Source organism: Abrus precatorius, unplaced genomic scaffold, assembly GCF_003935025.1.
Source record: "Abrus precatorius isolate BTA unplaced genomic scaffold, Abrus_2018 Scaffold2, whole genome shotgun sequence".
NCBI classification, from domain to species: domain Eukaryota; kingdom Viridiplantae; phylum Streptophyta; class Magnoliopsida; order Fabales; family Fabaceae; genus Abrus; species Abrus precatorius.
In genome coordinates, this window is record NW_020874362.1 from 31,973,992 (window position 1) to 31,995,680 (window position 21,689).

Here is a 21,689-nt window from a genome sequence, read left to right on the forward strand (position 1 = left end):
GTAGTGTCTGAGGGCACCATACACAACACAACAACTATATACACAAAGGCACATGTAGTAACATAGTTCATAGGTCCCACTGAACCTCACATGGTGAATGGTGATGCAGCTAAGTCCAATTAAAAATTTAGGAGCTGATGCAGACCTGTGAGGCCCTTACCCGTTGAGTGTGTTACAAACCAATTTGTCTTTCAATCCTAATCTCTGAACAAAATGGAAAGAAATACCACTAACCACGTAAAGCATTAAGCTTTTACAATCCATAAGAAAAGAATCTCTCTGTCTGGACCCTGAAATGACTTGAAACAAATTTCATGTTCCTAAAACAAGATTTTCAAATATTTAACCCTGATTATACTATTATTAAAGTACTAAAAGTGGAATTTGAGATGTGTGTAGCTTTACCATTGATAAAAGAAGAAGGCGGCAAAACAAAAGCTCCAATTCCGTGCCCAAAAAAGAAGTAATAATGTCACTCACCCAAATTAAAACAAAATAAAATAACAAATCAAGCTTGCTTACTCTCATAAATGCAGCTCTACAGGTAAGAAGTGTCTTTCTGTCCTTCATATTTGTCTCAACTCCTTACGACATACTTAATCACTGTACATTTTAAACAAGGGTAATGTTTTTCGTTATGAAATTACTAGTTATTGATTTTTAAATGTTATCTAACATCAATACTTAACAAGACTCTTGAACTTGTAGAAAACAAAAAATTACATAGTTCTATGCAAATCAATTTAGATTTGAAAGTTAGTTTAAAACTTCACATTAAATTACATTTTTTTTAATATATTTAGATTTATGTTTAAATTAACATAAATTTATGCTTATTGGAATACTATTAATTGTTACTTTTGAGATATGTCCATATTTATGGATTTTCAATGCGTTTTCAAATGCACATCTTGGATCTAACATTCAACCGTAACTAGGCATTAGCTTTGAAGTTTTGAACTAATGATGACATGAACATTTTGAGAGGGAGGAATGGGATGACAAAAAAAATGAAGGGGAGGCTCTGTCTTCTGGAATCTGAAACAAATAGAAGTGTACCCCACGAAAGCATCAATAAAAAATTGTTGCTCTTCTCCATCAGTGCACATTTATTCAGAGCCAAACAAAAGTACAACCCCTCTCACTCTTTCACTCTCTCTCTCTCACCCACACGCCCATACAACCCACTAATCTTTCTGAAAAGTCTAATAAAACCTATTGCAACATCAGGTACCGGTTAATGGTGTTCCCAAAATGGGTTAACACACTCTTCGACCCCTTAAATACTTTACTGTGCTCTTTCATCTTTCTTCTTTTCCAACTCCACCATGCTCTACGGGCTTCCCTCTTTGTTGGGTTTGTTGGCTTTTCTTGGAATGCAGCTTCCTCTCATAATGGCTGGTTAGTTCATTGAAAAGTTCTTTCCTTTCTTAGCTCTGCTTCAGTATCTTCTACCCTTTTGCCTTCTTATACAACTTGGTAGTGCATTCATTTGTGTCATTTCTCTGTTACCCATCTCAGCTATTCAGCAATGGTGAGTTAAGTGTGAATGAGAATGGCTATTTCATAATGTGAATATGAAAAATGAAACTTTTATTTGATATTCTTGCCGCATTTACACAATTCGTGATAATTATAATGATTGCTATCTTTACCCTTTGCATTCATGACCTATTGGGAAACATAAAAGAGAAAGGGAAGTGAAAGGATTGACTAGTGCCGATGAATCTAGACGTGTTATACACACATTATCAACGCATTACTAACATTTTTCTCACCTCTTTCCCTCCCCTTTTCCTAAAATCAAAGTTTCTTGGACACAAGAAGAAGTATCTTGATGGAATTGTAACCTTAGCAAGAGCTTCTGTGATTAGAATGGTTGAGGAGATCATTATTGAAATTTGTCAATTGTAGCCTGCAATTGCTCATAGTGGACCCTGGGCTACCGCCTAATGAGTATAAGCATTTGACCACATTTACTCTAGTCTAGCAATTTGATGAGCTTACCCCTGCACATCTGACACTCTCTATTGTACTTTTACGGGTATAAACTATACAAATGTACGTGTTCGGGCCTGTGATGAAATTTAAGGCTGTTATTAGTGATACAAACCGGTTATGAGCATTTTACCTATTAGTATTTTTGAGAGATTTGGTCCTTGATCAAATAGTCCAGAGTTTCGTCATTGCTGCTTCTATTATTCTAATTAAATTATAGTTTCAGAACAAGGTTTTACTGACTTGTGCTTTGTTCATTAAATGCATTTACATGAAGGGGCATTGTAGAGATATAAAGCATAAACTGTTTCTGGGCTTCCAGTTGATAGCTTCAAGATTTTAGGAACCTTGACACAACCTACTACTCTCTTAATTTGTTCCTCTGAAGGATAATATGAAGATTTTAGGAACCTACTACTCAACCTACTATAAAGTAATATCTAATGCTTGTTTATTTGATTATTATATGCTAGCTTCTTGTTCATTTTCTCCTGCGTTTGAGTGGTGATGTCAAAATATATACTTTGCCCTAATAAGATGTTTGCCTTTTTCCTATGAACATAGGCTTTGAGCTTTCACTGTAAACCCAATCAGTAAACATATTTCATTTAGATGCATGCTCTTCCACAATATTTTTCTATAGTCAATATTTATTCAAGGGGACTATGAATTGAGCAGGCAGTATAAATTTATGTTGCATGTCGTGAAAGAATGATTGAACTTTTTCTTGGGGTGTATGTAGTTTTATCTCCTGTATCGGGAATATTGTCACCAAAAGAGTAGACATCTTTATATCTTGAGAATTGAAGCTGCATTTTTACCTTTTGGGAATTAACGTGACTACTTGTACTTGGTAGTAAACTGTTGTCATTACAAATGAAGGATTATCAATGTGATTTAACATGTAATATTGCTGCTCCTTTTTCAGATTGCCCTTTGGATTTTACTGGTTCAAACTTTACGCTGGCATCCTCTCTGTGCTCTAACCAAGGTGACAGGGGAAAATGTTGCCGCTACATTAATGCTAACATTGCAATCTCTATTGCGCGCTTTGCTAATGCAACAAGCAACCTAGGAGTCCCTCCAAATGCCTCTGACATCTGCCTGCAAACCATAGCTCAAACCTTGCAACTTTATGGAGTTTCACGAAATGCAACAGTTTTCTGTGGTTTTGGGACAAAAATTCCCGTTAATTATGAATGCAAAGGGAGAACTAGTGTTGTCCACATGCTGCAATCCCCCAGATTTATGGAGGTCACAAAAAGTTGCAAAGTACCACTTGGAGAGGAAAGTAAATGTAAGAAGTGCTTAAATGCTGGCATTGGTTACCTGCATCATCTAGGGATTGAAGATAATATAACACTGAGCACATGTCGTGATGCCACTTTTGCTGCACTAGCAAGCCAAGTTGATGTGATATCTACTATTGACATTGCAAGTTGTTTCTTTGGGGTTCAGGGACTTCTCAGATCTCCTGGTAAGAACAGTTTCATTTAAAATTAGAAGTTTAATGAGAACTAGTATGATGCTCTCCCTGTTCAGGTCTCTGTGTTCATGAGTTCGTTCCTGCGATAATGCTGCAATATACATTATATAATGACGTGTGAGAGTTATTATGATGTGAAGCAAGCCAATGCCAATAAGATAGGATGAGATCTCCACTTTAGAATGTTGTAGATCCTTTTCATAATAGGTCTCACTAAGCACAAGTCCCTTTCCATTGTTATTCCAAGACAAGAATAGAAACAAAACACAAAATTCATTCTTAAACTGTATTATAAAGGCTAGTTGTAGCTATTAATGTGTGCCAAATGACTGCTCTTTTGTTATCATTTTATTCTATTAAATATTTGTTTCATTCATACAATGAAATCTGTCAATTGCTACTGATGGAATATCACTTTTGTGACCATATTTTTGCACTATAATGCTAGTTTCAGAGTCATCCCCGTCCTTGCCTGCTCCTAAGCCTTCTCCAAGCCCACTGGTTGCTGATGGCCCAAGTCAGCCATTGTTAAGTGCATCTTTTAAGAGAAACCACCGTTCATATCATTTGACATTAGTTCCAGGTATTGCTATTGCAGTTACAGCTGTTGCTGTTATCACGCTCATAGTCTTGATAGTTCTAATTCGCCAGAAAAGCAGAGAGCTAGACGAGCCTGATAATTTTGGTAAAACTCGTTCAAAAATCTTACCTCCTTGTGCAACATGGAAATTTCAGGAAGGTAAGACTCTGATTGATCGTACTTCTGTTTATTTTCTTTCTTAGCAGTGGTATATCAAAACCAGGGCTTTATTTTTATTCTTACTTTGCTTACTGTTTGGGGTGGGGCTTTGGGGGTGTGTGGGGGATGGATTGGTTGTGCAGGTTCTTCATCTATGTTCCGAAAATTTAGCTACAAGGAGATAAAAAAGGCAACCGAGGATTTTAGCACCATCATTGGCCGTGGGGGATTTGGAACAGTGTATAAAGCTCAGTTTAGTGATGGCCTGGTTGTAGCGGTAAAGCGGATGAATAGAATCTCTGAGCAGGGAGAGGATGAGTTCTGCAGAGAAATTGAGCTTCTAGCTCGGCTGCACCACCGGCATCTTGTTGCTTTGAGAGGCTTTTGCATTAAAAAACACGAGAGGTATCTATTTCTGCATGCTTATCATGTTCCTTGACACCATCCATAAAAAAATCAAACCTTTCTGCATCTCTATGGCAGGTTTCTGTTGTATGAGTACATGGGAAATGGAAGCTTGAAAGATCATCTTCATTGTATGCCTCTCATTATCTATACAATCATCTTCGTTGTATGCTTCTCAGTATCTGTACATTGTTTTGAATAACATATTAGAATAACATTTGGTACTCAGATTACAAATGCTTCTCAGTATCTGTATATTGTTTTGAATAACATATTAGAATAACATTTGGTACTCAGATTACAAATGGAACTTCTATCTTCCTCTCTCATGCTTGTATTCTTGTATTCATTTTCATGTGGATCTTATGTGCTTTTATGCATCTTTTTCTAACTTGGCACTTTCGACCATACTGAACCTGTCAATAAAACATACTATGCAACAAAATAATAGCATTAAAGTAGTGAGGAAACAGAAATGTTTTAGCTTGTTTCCCCTTTATTAACCCCTTAATCTCATGTGATATATTTTCTTGATTTGTTCAGCCCCTGGTAAAACACCTTTAAGTTGGCGAACCAGAATCCAAATTGCCATTGATGTGGCCAATGCACTGGTAATATCTCTGATTGATTGGTTAAATTTCAAGCTTATCAATTACTGGCTGACTGCTTTAAATCTTTTTTTTTTTTTTTTTTACACTTTTATTTTATAGATCTAACTTTTCGATCTCATGTTCTCTCGTATGCAGGAGTACCTCCATTTCTATTGTGATCCTCCTCTGTGTCACAGGGATATTAAGTCTAGCAATACTTTATTGGATGAGAACTTTGTTGCTAAGGTTGGATGATTTTCACACTGCATGTCACCATTTCTCCTGTTAATATTAATTCTTTCTGTAGTCAGAGAGTTCAACACAGTGCAAAATTTGTATGATGTTATATATCAATTGAGCAACCTACACTCGCGTATCAGATGCTGCTAAGTATTAATTACTTTTTTCTTAATTGTGCTATTTCACAGATAGCTGATTTTGGCCTTGCACAAGCCTCAAAAGATGGTTCAATATGCTTTGAACCTGTAAACACCGAAATCCGGGGAACTCCGGGTATAAAATTCTTTCTTCATCACTTAGCTGATTTTGTTCTTGTATGTGATTCAACCCCGGGACTCTAGCTATAAACCTGCATTAACAATAATGAATTTTGTTTGTTAACTTCAATTTCAGGTTATATGGATCCTGAATATGTTGTTACTCAAGAGCTCACTGAGAAAAGTGATGTATACAGTTTTGGGGTGTTACTACTAGAAATTGTGACAGGAAGAAGAGCTATTCAAGATAATAAGAACTTGGTAGAATGGGCGCAACCATACATGGCATCAGAAACGAGATTATTGGAGCTAGTAGATCCCAGTGTGAGGGAGTCACTTGACTTGGATCAGCTCCAAACAGTAATCTCTATAGTAGGATGGTGCACTCAGAGAGAGGGAAGGGCACGGCCTTCAATAAAACAGGTACTGAGGCTTCTGTATGAGACATCAGAACCAATGCACAGTGAGTTTTTACAAGCTGTTGAAGACGAAGAATGTCAGGGAACTCAGCACAGAGGCAGAAGAAGCAAGGGAAAAATGCTCCGAAATGAAGCAATGTTTCTCAGTGGAGATGGAAGATATCTCGCTTCATCTTCAAGTACATCCCGGTCATATTGCAGTAGAAGCTTTTTACTTGAGACTGGTTCTCCACAATCCCCGCCAAATATGTTCTCAGTCTGAAACAATCTTTAGGTTCTTCAAATTGACTTCAATTTGTCATTTACTCACTGACTTCCAACTTGTGGATTTTTGTGAAGTAGGAAAAACTGTTAGACCGTCCGTATATTAAAATCTTGGGAGAGATGAGCAATATAGCACTTTCTTTGGTTCTATCATCCGCATTGGCTTGCTGTTGCACATAGTTTAAAGAAGCATGGGCAATGATCATCGTTATACCATTTTTTGAGAAACTGTTTTTAAGATTACCTTTCAAACGTACAATACCTGTAACCGAGGCTTTTCCGGTGACAGATTTCAGTTTCGTATGCAATCAAATTTCCTTTTTGCTAGGCTTGTTTCCAAAGGGGGAGCTCCAGGTTTAAGTCCCGGCATAAGTGTACATTTAGAAAACCTTGATAATAATGTCGTGAAAGTTATAATTTCTAGTGTTGGAATGAATTTTCATTTGAATAGATTTATGTCAGTCCAAACACACCATGAGTAGTTGTAAATTTGCAATACATAAATCCTGTAACTTCCTTGAACAAGGTTCTCACTCTGCTGGCAGGCTGGTTGGCCCTGCTACCCTTTTTTGGGGAGACAACCTTCTGTGACATTAGTAGCATTGGTAGACAATGGTATTAAACCAGTGAGTCAATGAACTTCCTGTTTTTAATATGCAAAATCATATTTGTTGAATTTTTCAAGTTATGTATCCAGCTAATTCCCTTCCTACCCACCCAAAAGTAATAAAGACAATAAAATTGAGCAGTTTCAGGGTATAATTCTTAAAATTAAATCTTTATATATATATATATATATATATATATATATATAAGGACAGTCCCTATAGTTTCTATTTATTAAGATAGTCAGTAATGGCCACAATCAATCAACAGCCCCTGAAATTTCTAGGAACAGAACCAAAAAAAGAATGTTCAACTAGAAATTAGTATCACGATAAGTTAACAAGTATGGAAAATTTGTATAGAATCTTTGGATACAAGATAGAAGTACAAAAGCTACTACTTGTACATGTCTCCCGACTAGTGTAAGTAGCTAATCGGGAAAGAACACAGAAATTTTAGGAAAGATTAAAATACATGCAGGACAGTGACTATAAAAAAAACACATACGCCCAGCATATCTTTACAAGACTTCTAAGGAATAAATAACCTGAAAATGATGAGGTTGCTAGTGAAAGACCATAAGTTTAAAACACAAGAAAGGTTAAAACAAATTGTAGTCCCTTGCGCAAGTTCACTTAACTACCCACAGCAGCCAGGAATTTTCTCTTGCTTACTGGTTCCTCATGCAACACTACCACATCCCTCACCTTCTCAAACAAATCTTCCAACTTGTCCACACCAAATCTCTTATATTCCAGTTGTTTCTTGTACCGCTGCTGGTATATAGCCTCAAAACAACCTAAGAATATTCTACATGAATAGCTTACAAGAATCTCTTGCAGCTCATACTTGAACTCCTCGAGAAAATGGTCATCAATTTCACATTTGGCTGCTCTCCCATGATTGCCCTTTTGTGCACAACTTTCATCGTGTTCTTCTATGACTACTCTTTCTTCATCTGAGAACTCATCTGAAGAGCAGCCACCAGTGACAACATTCACATTCTCTTCCTGGGCTCCCTTTCCTTTCTTATCTTTCTTTGCCAGAGACAGAGGAGGAGCACTTGGGCTAGCCTTCCAGTTTCTTAGATACACAAATTTGCGATGCCCTTTCCCTTCCACAGCCATGGCATCACCCATCTTCTTGAAAAGATTGACCAACTTTATTGCCCCATATTCAGCTACATAAAGAGGTCTCCCATAAATTTTCTGGTACTCTGCTGGAACTCGGGGCAGAGGCAGGCATCCTCCAGAAAGTTCAAGCAACCTTACCAGCTGCCCCTTGAGACCATTTAAATCCCCAGGTTGTACCCATAACTGACATTCATTATGGTCACTTGAAGCAATGGGTCCTCCTGAAACATCATTCAATATAGACGGAAGGCTATGTGATCTCAAAGTTGTTGGCACGCAAGGAAGGTTTGATGTGCCACAGTTGTATTCAGACAGAGATTGCGGCACCACTGAGAATTCCCTTGAGTTATAATAGCTCTGCGACATCCCTCTATAAACTATTGCTTCTTCATCATTTTGTCCATCAGAGTTGTCATTGATATGGCACCCCATCAAATATCCAGCAAGCTCAATTGGAGCTCCACGGGGTGGCACTAAAGCCTTTGAGGGGGGCACAAAGCCTTCTCCACGAGCCACACTAGGCCAGTCCCAGACAAATTTACCAGCATTGCATAGGGCAGAAGAAACTCCCACCCCAGCAGGGATGACAAGAATTACAGTATATCCCCGCTGACCAAGAATGTGAAGAGCTGGAGCAAAATCAACATCTCCAGATATAAGCATGATAGAGGATGGAGGAGGGTTGTCAAGTGCAAATAAGAACATGTCAACCAAAATAGCTTTGTCAGCAGCATCTTTTCTACCATTGGGAACATCAATAAGTTTAACACCAGTTCTCTGACAGCCTTCTCTAAGTCGCCTAGGGAAAGCATTGAAATCCCCATAAGCAGAAAACATCATAACAGCTCCTTTAATTACTGGGTGCACCCGTAAAGCCATTCTTATATTACCTGCCACATCTTCAGGGCGTACATCACTTGGAACAGGACAATTTTCAATATCCCAAAGGATTGCTACTGGGCCATCTAAGGAGTTATGGATTTGTTGGTTTAACGGACATTGAACAATGTTTGCATTTGATTCAGTCACAGTGTTCCCCTTCTGTTCCAAAGAGTCTAAAGATATCATTGGTGTTGATTTACTTGGGGTAGCCATCAATGCACTAGAAAATCAGATGTGCCTGCACAGAATGGAGTGAAGACACCATTAAACAAAATAGATTTTCCCCTTCAATCAGAACCAGGTTAAGACTTAAGAGTCTCAATTTTAGGAACAATCAAGTATCAACACTTGCTACCAATTACATTAGGGCATGAAGCAGAACTGCCTGGATGTATCCAATGCAAGATATCTACTAAACAGATTGCACAGTGCAAAACAATGGCAAGGATATCAAACTAAGGACTACGAAGATTCTTGAACATACTCAAAAGTCATAAAATGATTTCTATACATCACTCCATTTTACATGCATCAGTCCAATCCATCTATTTAACCTATATTAGAGAATAAGGGTTTATCATAAGGGTCTATCATCACTTAATGATGTCCCCCACTGAGTGATTGAAAATTTAAAATCGAAAAATCCCAAGTCTCAACCTGCAGCATGGCATACATTGAATCAAGATTTCAATTCCATTAAGATCAACATGAACAACCCAAATCAAAAGAAACACACCTTACGCAATTTCTAACACTTATCCCTACAACAAAGATACTCAAAACGCTAAACCAGTGAAAATTTTCGAGTTCCACAAACCTAGGTCTGGCAACGCAAAATTCAGAGCAAAGAAGTCCCATTAGGAAAAAACATGTAATTGAACAGAAAACAGAAATATTCCTTCCAAAATGCTCATCTTTACAGGCTACTGAGCAGAAATTGTTCCAATCAAAACCAAATCGGCGCAGAAGTTTGGACTTTTACAGGAAAAAGCAGGGAACTCAAAACCCAAAAATATCACAGCAAGGCTTATCCGAAAGATATATATATTTTTTATTTGGAAAAATAAAAGAAGGGGTAAATGAAGAAAATAAATAAATAAGTACCAATAATTAGTAGCAGTAATTGGAGAATTATTGAGGCGTTTAATGGGGAATCAAATCGGATGCTGAAGAAACATGAATCCGCGTGAAATTTCCTAATTGAATGATGAATCCCCCAAGATTATTGCGGAACAAGAAACGCGTGATTATTGACAGAGAGAAGAAACTTTGTGTTGAAGAAGGAACAAGAAGTTGGGTTTGGTTGGTGGGTTTCTTTTATTCTGAGATTTTACTTTCTGCTGCCCAAAGGACTGAAAGTGATGAAGGATTATGGTCATTACTCTCTCCTCACATTTAAGGCGATTGCAAATTCAATTGGATTTATTTTAACTAAAATATTATTTAATTTTATTATAAAAATATGTTCAAGTTCAGTTTAAATTAGTTTTAAAAAAATTAAACGCAATTCATTTTAATTAATTAAAAATTTATTTGTCTAGACAAAAAAATTACAAACTATTTGGATCAGATTAGACAATTCATTTTTATAAATTTTTAAAATTTAGATAGAAAAAGATAAATAAATCATTTTATTCTTTTTCTTACATTCGTTTTATGAAAATATAAATGTACTATAAAAATAACTTTAAATTAATATAAATGAATAAATTTATAAATATATTAGAATAATTAAATTGAATCCATAAAATATATCTAAGAAGCCCACACGGCCTTCACAAGGAAAATAGCCACAAGAAAGCAAATGCGCGTGCCCAGCTCTAAATAAACAATTTCGGGCCTGTTTTGTTTCAAAAACAGTTGTTATATATACCTTGTGTTTAGATATCTAACAATTAGTTGGATTTTATTTTTAAAACTAAAATATGCACTTAAAAATTGAGATTTTTAAGAAAATTATCTTGTATTACTTAGCCCAAGTACTTGTTGACATAGGTCAACCTATTATATTATTATCATCAAATTTATAATATATTACGATTATATACTTATTCTATTCAAATACTAAAGTATATGAATATACATGCAAGTTTAAGCACATTAATTTATTTAGCAATATGTTTATAATCCATTTTAAATTTTTATTGTAAAATAGGCTTCTAGAGCATGTCAAACTTTTTCAAAAATCGGTCAAGCCTTAAAAATGATCTTTATTAAAATGAATTTTAATATACATGCAAGTTTTTTACTGTCCTCATAAATATTATATTTTTTATTTATTTTTACTAAAATGACTGATTAAATAAAAAAATGTGATATTTAAAGGGATTAAATAAAAATAATTAAAAATAGGAAACTAGATAAGAAAAGAAATTAATTAAACTAATTTTTATTAGAAATTCAATAATAAGACTAAATATAGTCTGATATTACGTTAACGCTGAATTTGGCCTAACTTCCAAAATTAGTTTGAAGGAGATAATTTGTCCAGTTTTCAAAGTACTGTTTTGGTCATTTAGCAAATATAAAATATTTTAACAAATTTTAATTAAAAAGGTGTTTATTATATAATAAACACATTATGATTTAACCTCTACATTATAATTAATTTAATTAAAATATTGAAGTTTTAAATAATGACCTGAAAAATTCCTTCTAAACAGTATAGAAATCTTTAAACTAATACTATATTAAAATTAAAATAAATTATTTAGTACTTTTTATATTTTTTTGAAAATTGTTAATTATTCATTACTTTTATAATTTTTATTTATGTTAATTTTTCTTTTATGTTAAGATTTTAAAATTTTAATTTTAATTATTTTTATAACTTTCCTTTTTTATTACAATTTACTTTTTCATCTCAAGTTTTAATTATTTATACCTTGAAATTGATTTTTTACTTTTCTTAATAATTTAAAATATTTAATCTAAATCTATTTAATGCTCCTTAACCTATATACCTGGTATATGAGATTAAAAAAAAATCAAATTTCTAAATTACATTGATTACTCAAACCAACTTTCAGAAATTTTTTATTTCTGATTTTAAAAAGGTATTTTAATGATATTTAAGTTTTCTGAAGTGAGAGATTTACTTTTAGATAGCAAAACAACCAATTAGTCTTTGAGTGAAAACCTGTCGTTTAAGATTGAACAATTGCATAGTTCATAGTTCACTATACAAATGTTAGTATTTGATCACTATCTCAACCGTCTGTCACACACATGCCTGGGCGAATGACACCTTGCCTAACACCGGAATCCCTATATGTGAACGGTAGATTGTGTGGTAATCAAAATAGCCTCTCAGGGTAACAAGTACTGCTCAAATAAATCAACAAAAGAGCAGTCAAATTCACTGATATTCTTCGTAGTTAAAAAACATTCATTAAAGCCCATCATTGGCAGTCTCGCCCCTAAATAGAAGTATACAATAACAAAAATATGTACCATTCTCATCAATGTTTAGTAGACTCAAACTACTCAGAATTCAACCAAAATCAGTATAATCCGAAAGGAAATGTTTATAGCCATTCTGCACTGATCCATGTTTAGGACTTCAACACCCTTTCTAGTATGATTAGTCTCTCGTTAGGATGCAGGTAAGTTTGTATTTAAGTCAACGCTGATAATTGTAGTTTCTTTATAGGTTTTCTAACGTGCTTATTTACAGTGTGACATTTCTGGTCATTTTTAAACAACAAAACCATTGATACACAGCCTTAATTTCAGTCTTCATTACTTAACATATCTGTGTCTGTGTTGAGTGAGTTCAAAGCACTCATGTTGCCAGCATGCTCTGTCGCAATGTCATCAGTTGTAGTCAGAACACAAGTACTGGGTGCCAGAAGCTCAGAAGGAAACGAGGGTAGGAAGGAAGGGAGGAATGTCAACGAGAAAGGAATCACTGAACTAACTCCAACTAAATACATGACAACAAAATACGAGAAAATTTGTTTGCTGATAAATTAGTCAAGCGCTGAGAACATGAATCAAAGTAGACAGCATTTATTTTACAAGAGCAAATAGGCATCAACTCTAACTAGTAATGAATAAAATAATCAAGTAGGCATCATGCAGCTTCTTGCACATTTAAATGAGCAAAGAACAAAAGCATCAGAGAGGTCCTTAGTTTTAATGCTCCTGATTTGTAGTCACAAAAATATATCACCAAGAAGGGACTTGTAAACTGGTTTTGTAGGTCTTCTAAGCAAAAAGCAATATAATTTAAGATAGCAAACCAGACTTAGCTGCCTGTATCCGGGTGCAGTCTGCAAAGCACATTTTTCTCATTTATCATATTGAAATTTACATATTCCTTCAAGCAAGAATCCAGAAGAAAGTCAAACCAAACCGAAGTGCAACATAGACAAGTTCAATTGTCTCTTGCAACATCTGAAAACCAAAAAGATTTCCGGCAAGGCAAACATCAAAATGGTCTGCTTCAAAGCAATGAATCGAGAATGCACTCTTCAGGCAATATTATAAATGCTACTAGGGCCGTTGAAAATAGAAAACTAGGGTCACAAATTCTCCCACATGCTGAACAAAGCTAAATAACACCAAGTGTAATGAGATTTCCACACATCTACCACAACCCAACATAAAACCATCCATATAAACACTAAGTCCATTTAAATTGAACCCAGAGGAATAAAACAAATAACATCAACACACGAATAACATTTGAATCAAGTGACTTAGACATTGTAGATCCAGATCAAACCAAAAGAACCATTTCTTGAGTAACCATGTATAATAAAATGAAATAGGTAACAATGCTCAAGAGGTAGTATTTACATTCTAGCGTCCACAAACACTATCAACCGTGGAAGCTGAAAATTGCATACATCTTGAAGCATCATCAATATTAAATCAAAATATTTTCCCCAATCCTCACCCCAGTCAAGAATTAGAATTATGAATTTTCTTAGCCATGGTAGCTAATGTGCTACGCAAAGCCAAAGCCTTGGAAGACACAGGACTCTCCTCCTCCAATGCACAAGGCTCACTATTATCACTACATCTTTGAGTCCAATCTTCTAATCCAGAAGCCAAAGCAGAAAAATCCTCCCTCATCAACAACCCATTATGAAGAATGGAACAAGCCCCAATATAAGCCACAACCATCTTAATCTCCTCCGTAACGGGTCGACTCAGAACACCCCAATTCCTCAAGCTAGCAGCGGTTCTGAGTGCAGGAACACGCATAGCCTCATGAACGGCGTTGAAATTCTCCTCAACGGAACCGTTAACAGGGTTCACAAAAGGAACAATAAGCCAAGGAAGCAAAGGGTACCCAGAATCAGCAATAAGATACTGATTAACGGCGTTAAGGGGAGGAGCGTTAAGGAGTGTCCCTTCTTCAATGTCGTTGAACAAAGTGGACGACTTGAGGATCCGAGAGTCGCTCTTGTGGCCAAGGAAGCCAGCGACGATGGTGAGAATCCGAAAAGAGGAATCGACGACAAATTGAGCGGCGACGGAGGAGGTGGAAGAGTTGAGGACTTGGAAGCGGGAGCACAAAACGACGCCGCAGCAATTGGGGATGCCAGAGAGGGTTTGAAATGATTGGGAAATAGAGGAAAGATCGTTGGAATTGGGGAATGAAACCCAGAAGCGGAAGTTGGTGCAGAGAACCCTGCAGAGTTGTTTGACGCAGAATTTGGCAACGGAGAGAGAGACGCGGAATTGGGTAGAGATTTGGGGGTAGTCGGAGCCGGTGGCGAGGCGGAAGAGTCCGATGCCGAGGCGGATGCCGGCGGAGAGGTTCAACGGAAAGAGCTCGGCAGGGTCGCGGCAATCTAAGAGGGGTTCGAGTAATCCTGAGAGCCACTCGAAGGTGGAAGAGGACATCATGAAGGTGTTTCGGAAGGAGTCGGGGCTCCGATTGTGGAGACCCGGTGGAAACGGGTTCTGTTGAGCAGAGCGTTTGCGTTTGCGTTTGCGTTTGCGTTTGGGGAGTGTGAGAGAGAGGGTTGCGGCGATTTGGTGTGAGAAGAGGAAGTGGTGAACGAGGGGGAAAGTGGAATCGGTGGAATCGAGAGGGTTGGAATTGGGAGGGAAAATGAGGAGAATTAAGAGGATGAGTTGGGAGACGAGGGTCGAAAGTATAGCCGCTAAACTGCGAGGGTGCATGATGATGATGATGCTGATGATGTTGTTGTTGATGAAATGAGAATTTGGGAACGCGAATCGAGGTGGGTTATTGAATCGGTAAAGTCAAGAAATTTTGTTCTCAGAGAAAGACTGTCTGACACAAGTGCCCTTTCATTGGCTCCAACCGTATCACCAACCTTCCATTTCGGCGCCTCCCTCCCCTTTTCGAACCTTCTATTGCATCCGCACGTGCCATACTACTCTATCATTATTCTTTCTCTCTTTTTTTTTTTTTACCTTTCTTTATGCTTCCCAGATTTATATTTATCTTTTTTTACAAGAAATAAATTATTTTCTAGCTCATATACAACATTTCTTTTTATAATTTAGTTTTTATTGATAAAAAATTTATATAACATTTTTTATATAAAAATTATTTTTAATCTTATCTATACTATTATAATATGACGTTATCTTTTATGTAACATACCGTTATTTAACATGACAAGTTTAAATTGTCTTTTAGTTTTTATGCTAGATTTTTTTTTGTAATTCTTCTTATAAATTGTTTGAGGTAAGAAAAAAATTTTAAGTTATAAAATTATATTGAAAGATCCCCTTTTCAAGGAGTTTTGAGTTTAGAGAAGAGCCTTTACATGTTAAAAAATTATAAAGAATCATGAAAAGTCTCATTAGAGAGATCATATTTCAAGTAGTTTTGAAGAAACATAAAACAACTCATTGTTGCTCGAAAAATAGGAGCAACATGAAAATATTCTAAGTTCATAGAACTAGAGGCTTTTTTCGAGGAGTTTTTGAGAAGTTTTCAAGTCTTTTACACTTAAAACTGTTTAAAAAATAGGACTCATAAGAAATTATTCTTAGTCCACAAAATTGGAGACTTTTTTGAGGAGTTTTCAAGTCTCTCATACCCAAAACTACTCAAAAAATAGGACTGTCAAGAAATTATTTTAAGTTCACAAGATTGGAGGTCTTTCAAGGAGTTTTTAGAGAGTTTTCAAGTTCTTGACACCCAGAATTTGTCAAAAATGAGATGTAGTAAAAAAAATATTTTAAGTTTACAAACCTGTCTGAGCTTAAGATCTTCCTAAAATTGCTCGAAAAACAGAAAGTAGACAAAAAATATTCTAAGTCCACAAATTTGGTTGAGCTCCAGATTCCTTACAGAATTGTTCAAAAAATAAAAATCGAAGGAGAAATTATTTCAAGTCCATAATGCTAAATGAGCCCCTGAGACTTCTCTCTGAAATTGCTCAAAAAAACCAAGAAAACAAAAGAAAAAGATTCCAAGTCCATAAGAGACATGAAAATATTCAAGAGCTATTACAAAGTTCAAAAGCAGTTACTAGTTGCTACCCCGAGACGAAGGTTCAACAACACGAAGCAGGATTGTGGGTGATAACAGTTATGAAAGAAATCGCAAACCGACAGCACGATCAAAGTCAATCACAGATAATGGACAACAGTTGAAGGTAGTTACTAAAAACTGCCCGTAAAAAAGGGAGAACAGTAGTAGTCCTCCTGCCTATAAATACTTCAAAACTTCATTTTATAAAGGATAACTTTTTGCACACAGACACCACATCTAAAATTCTGCTGAAAACCTGCACCGCTTCAAAAACCAGCTCTCTAAAGACACACGGTTACTGTTGTTCGTTGTTGCTAAGGAGTCGTACGTTTATTTTCCTGCACATTTATGTTTTTGCATTCGTTTTAGTTCGTTTTTGCTTATTTCTTTTCTTGCAATTTGGTTCTTGTTTAGCACATCTCTATAAAAACCTCTATGTTTGATTAAATTCTGTGTAATCATTATTTGCTATTTATGTTTAATCAACTACTTTACAACGTCAATTTAAGCGTCACGTTAACAACACACTTAAAAGAATCTAATATGACCTAAATTCAATCCCCAGATTACTCTTGAATTATTTGTTTATAAATTGTCATTTTTCACCATAAACATAAATATAAAAAATTATTTTTAATTTCATTTCTATTGTTATGGTGACATTTTTCATATCATTATAAAGTAACATTTTTTTATTATCTTAAAGGAGTAGAGACGATAAGCTTCATTATACAAGCTAATATATAAAACTTTTTATATACAGGAAAAAGATTTGTATAACACTTTTTGTACAAAAATTTATTTTCAATTTTCTCTCTACTGCTATAATATGTTATAACAAAATTAGTTCTATCTTCTATGTGACAAATGACTATATTGTCTTTTAATCCTTAACTAGACATTTTTTATATTATGTTTCATACTTTTTTAGTTCATGACGACGAGTTTTATTATATAAGTTAATGTCTTTTTGCTTTAAATATGTGTAAGAATCATTCTAAAATAACTTTATGTCTTAATTTGTCTTTACATCAGCATTACTTTTAGTATTTTTATTTTAAATCTTAATATTTGTCTACTTTATCATATTCTCATAATAATTCCTATTGTTTCTCCTATCGTTCTTATTCCATGTTATTTTTTTAAGATAGTTAATCTGTTGTATAAATAAATAAAAATGATATGGTTTTGATTTTCTTATAAATGTACTAGGAATAAAATTATTGACTTTGGGCATGATTCAATTGGACATGATCAAAATTGAAATATTGGAATAAAAAAGATAAGAAAATAGATGAAAATTATAATGAGATATGATGGAGCAAACAATTAGCAATATTGGAGATAAAAATGTTGGAGGTAATGTTCATGTAACAATAAATCAAAACATGATGTTAGATGTGAAAAAAATATGAAGTAGAATATGAGACTTATTTGAAGAATCTTGAATACTCCTCTAAAGATGATAAGAAAACATTACTTAACCCTGAAATAAAAACGTCACATTGGGATAAAATTAAAAATAAATTTTCTTATAAGAACTAATATGCAATTTTTTAAAGTTGAATAATTGTTTAATACATTAGAAAAGAGAGTAAACATTGATTAACTTATCATAATAATAGAAATTAATATACAAATTTTTTACCTATAAAAACTAAATTATAAAAGTAAGTACTGTGTAGAGACTAAAACATCATTTATCCTTTTTTAAAAATATAATTCATTTTATTCCTTTCTTTTAAAATTATTTTTTTATTTTTAAATAATTTTAGTTATTATCTATTAATAGTACAACGTGTACGTTGATTTTTTTTTTAACATGTTTCTAAGAAAATATATTAAAAACTTGTGTTAGTTCTAAATTGTAATTAATATAAGATAAATAAATACATGTTCTATCATTTTTGCATAATAGTTTATATTTATAAAAAATATTTAAAACTATTATTACCGTTTCATTTCTTTTTCTTAATAAAATTAGAATCTCACTGTGACATCCTTAATTTCTTATTTAGTTTATATAATAATTATGATGAGATAGAAAAAGTAAATAGATTTATTATATATAAATTAAAACTTTCTTGTAAATAAATTAATTTATAAAAAATATAAAGGTATTAAAAATAACAAAAGATAAATGATACCTTTATAATTAAATTTATACTGAAACAATAAAGAAATGTACATATATTGAATTTCATTTACATGCAAAAGTTTAATATTTATAGATTATTTTCAAAATATATATTAGAACTTAGTCCACATAATTAAAATATAAAAAATAATATAAGTATTAGATAGCGTTCAATATCCACCAAAATATTGAGGACACGATCCTAGTCATCGCCCTCGAATCAGTCCTCTATCTCTGTCAGTTCTTCCGGTGTCAACTCCTCCTCATAAGGATTTCCAACATCAATAACGACCTCGATACCTGTTATCAGCTCTCAAGTAAAAGTACTTGATCTTCCCATCTGATCATGGTCGTGAAAAGTGTACATGTAGTTCACCGCATCTAACGTCTAAACCATACTTCTGTGTATGTATAAGTTAAGTGTATGGTGAATCTTACCATTAGCAAGGTAATAAAAAAGAATGTGATACCCTATAATCTCTAAAGTAAGCACATTATTGAATTCATCATCATTATTTACAACAAATTTATAGTGGCAGAACTACTGGCACTCTCTAAATATATAATTTAACCTACTATTTACAAATTATTCTACTAGTTTAATGAGTCTCCGAGGGTCTGTCATCCTTATTCCTTGCAACCATTAGTAAAGATGAGTTCTCTCCTCACTACTAAAACATTATCAATATATTTTTATATCAAAACACTAACAACACATTAGAAAAATATTACAACACATATAATTCAGCCATATAGTTAATGAATCTTTCTTCCTCAATTACACACTTCCTCGTGTACTGTGATCACATATATTCGATGCCTCAACGCTTTATAAGATTTTACACATACAAGTAAATAGTCGTTGGTTAACTCATGCACACGGATATAATGTATATAATAGAAAGTCTCTTAGCAAATGTATAGTCAGAAGTTTAGTCAGAAAACGAGTATGAGATCATGTGACATATTCACTCTCAGGTAGATTGTGTACACACACGAATGTTGTTTACCACCCTATATTTTTTCTAGATTTCTAAAATCATTTCCGAACTCTATACTCCTAGTGTACCACTGTAACTGTTCACATAAATTCCTTCATCACTTCTTACTTATAATATACTCCCTTTTATTTCATTCTCATCATTCAACTAAAAAGATTATGATTACTCAAAACACTTTCAAACTAAGTCCTTATCACATATATTACAGAGATATAGTACAATCATACCAAACCAACCAACATACATAATCAACTTTTCGCAATAGTTGAATAACAATAATATATTTTTAAGCAAAAAACACACCATAACACTCTCATGAGTACAAAATTATTTTGTGTGTTTAATGATGGGATAAAGCTCTCCTTACCTCGAGAAAAAGATTTTGAAGAAGATTTGTAGAAGATATCATTCAAGGGACTAAGTTCTTCCTATAATAAATTTTTATAAAAATTATAGGGTTGAATACATTAAAAATTACACAATAATATTAAATATTATATTTTAAAAAATATATTATTTATGAAATTTTAATTATTTATTTTTAAATTTACAAGTTAAGAATTGAACTTTAAATAAAATATAATTTCTGTAGTGCATTAAAGATTAAGATAGTTTATGTTCTTCTCATACATATAATAATCAAACATTTTAATATTATATTAAATGTATATAATAGATAATAGAGGTTATAATTTATTTTAAAAAGATATAAATATTTTTTAATTTTTAAAATATTAAAATAATCATGATTTAAAATTAATAAGTTAAAATTTGAAATTATGAATATTTTAAATAAAAATATCCATGAAATATCGATTGTAAACTTGTAATTATGATAATTTAAATTAGTATTTTGTGAAATTTTTAATCTGAATTTTATGGATTATAATGGAACAAATAAACGGAACCCTCATATTTCCTTCAAGGTTTATTTTTACTCTTGTTCTAAATCTACTAATAATTAACAAAAATATAATTAAATATATATAATTGATTTATACAAATTTAAGAACTAATATTAAAAATAATTGTTAATTTATACAAATAAAAAATATATCAAACCTCTATTACATTTTTATTAATTTTTTTATAAAATTTTATTGAAAAAATGACTTAATTTATATAGTTAAAAAAATTAGCGAGACTATAAATAAACAATTAAAATAAGGAGTGCTAAAATTGGAATAAATTAACTTTAAAAACTAAAACTATAATATTTTTTATTCAATTTGCATATTTGTAAAGTGATAATATTGCTATTTCCAAAAATTATAAGAATAGAAAAAAAGAATTATAATTTAAATTTACAATAACTTAAAGAGGGACGCAACTTAAAGTATACATTTTTCTTTTCATAAAAATTATTATTTAACGTCTATGTAAATATGAATGTTATCGAATGTGTTTATAGTTCCTCCCCGATTGAAAGGTGCTTTTAATCAAAGGTAAAATGGTGGAATATATATAATATACGTATGGGACTTTCTGCATCCATGAAACTTCAAATTAACACTGCTCTGTGCCCATACCGACTCTGAGTAGTCACTCGTGCTTCTTTTAGTCTTTTTTTAATAGAATTATATTGTAAACTAATAACATTTATAGCATATTTAAAACTATATTTGAATATTTATAAATTTACATTTATTATAACTACTAATCATAGTTTCCGTATTTACAAGTTTTCTAATGTAAAATTTTACTGCATCGATCTGAATGCATTTTGGAGCCCGACATTTTATGACCATGTAACAATTTCTTTATAAATATAATGACAATAACCTGAATGACAATTGCTTTGTATTTTAAATTTCTCTTATTTTTGTAAGGAACCCTGCTCAAGTTTATACAATGATAAATTATGAACCACTATGCCACGAATTAGCTTATTGTTAATTTCTTTGTTGCATGCACATCATTTTTATTTTATTTTAATTAATTCAAACAATATTTGAATCTATTTATCACTCAATCATGCTCTGATACTTTGATGTGTATAACTAGTATAACATTACGGACTAGAATTTTCTTCCGTAAGCCCTGTATTTAGTGTATTTTTTG

At 33.2% G+C, this 21,689-nt stretch overlaps 3 protein-coding genes across 7 annotated transcripts; 1 reads left to right on the forward strand and 2 right to left on the reverse strand.

Moving 5' to 3' along the window:
• Positions 1–1,127: 1,127 nt before the first annotated feature.
• Positions 1,128–6,698, forward strand: LOC113857903 (probable receptor-like protein kinase At1g49730). Of its 4 annotated transcripts, XM_027490184.1 has the most exons (10): positions 1,128–1,401; positions 2,927–3,475; positions 3,939–4,241; positions 4,367–4,628; positions 4,707–4,759; positions 5,172–5,239; positions 5,375–5,464; positions 5,647–5,731; positions 5,852–5,963; positions 6,075–6,698. In XM_027490184.1, the coding sequence occupies exons 1-10, from the start codon at positions 1,329–1,331 to the stop codon at positions 6,394–6,396; spliced, it is 1,917 nt and encodes a 638-aa protein (XP_027345985.1). In that variant the 5' UTR covers positions 1,128–1,328; the 3' UTR covers positions 6,397–6,698. The 4 variants fall into 4 exon arrangements, with proteins under 4 accessions (XP_027345985.1, XP_027345982.1, XP_027345984.1 ...); XM_027490181.1 differs by having other exon boundaries at positions 3,933–4,223; positions 5,852–6,698; XM_027490183.1 differs by having other exon boundaries at positions 5,852–6,698.
• A 621-nt stretch (positions 6,699–7,319) lies between these two features.
• Positions 7,320–10,410, reverse strand: LOC113858403. 2 transcript variants are annotated; one of them, XM_027491055.1, is made up of 2 exons: positions 10,124–10,410; positions 7,320–9,257 (listed from the first exon to the last, which is right to left on the reverse strand). In XM_027491055.1, exon 2 carries the CDS (start codon positions 9,230–9,232, stop codon positions 7,640–7,642), a length of 1,593 nt encoding a protein of 530 aa, XP_027346856.1. In that variant the 5' UTR covers positions 9,233–9,257; positions 10,124–10,410; the 3' UTR covers positions 7,320–7,639. The 2 variants fall into 2 exon arrangements, with proteins under 2 accessions (XP_027346856.1, XP_027346857.1); XM_027491056.1 differs by lacking the exon at positions 10,124–10,410 and adding an exon at positions 9,837–10,051 and having other exon boundaries at positions 7,335–9,257.
• A 3,517-nt stretch (positions 10,411–13,927) lies between these two features.
• Positions 13,928–15,160, reverse strand: LOC113859842 (protein ALP1-like). Its single transcript, XM_027492515.1, has one exon. It carries the CDS (start codon positions 15,158–15,160, stop codon positions 13,928–13,930), a length of 1,233 nt encoding a protein of 410 aa, XP_027348316.1.
• Positions 15,161–21,689: the final 6,529 nt, after the last annotated feature.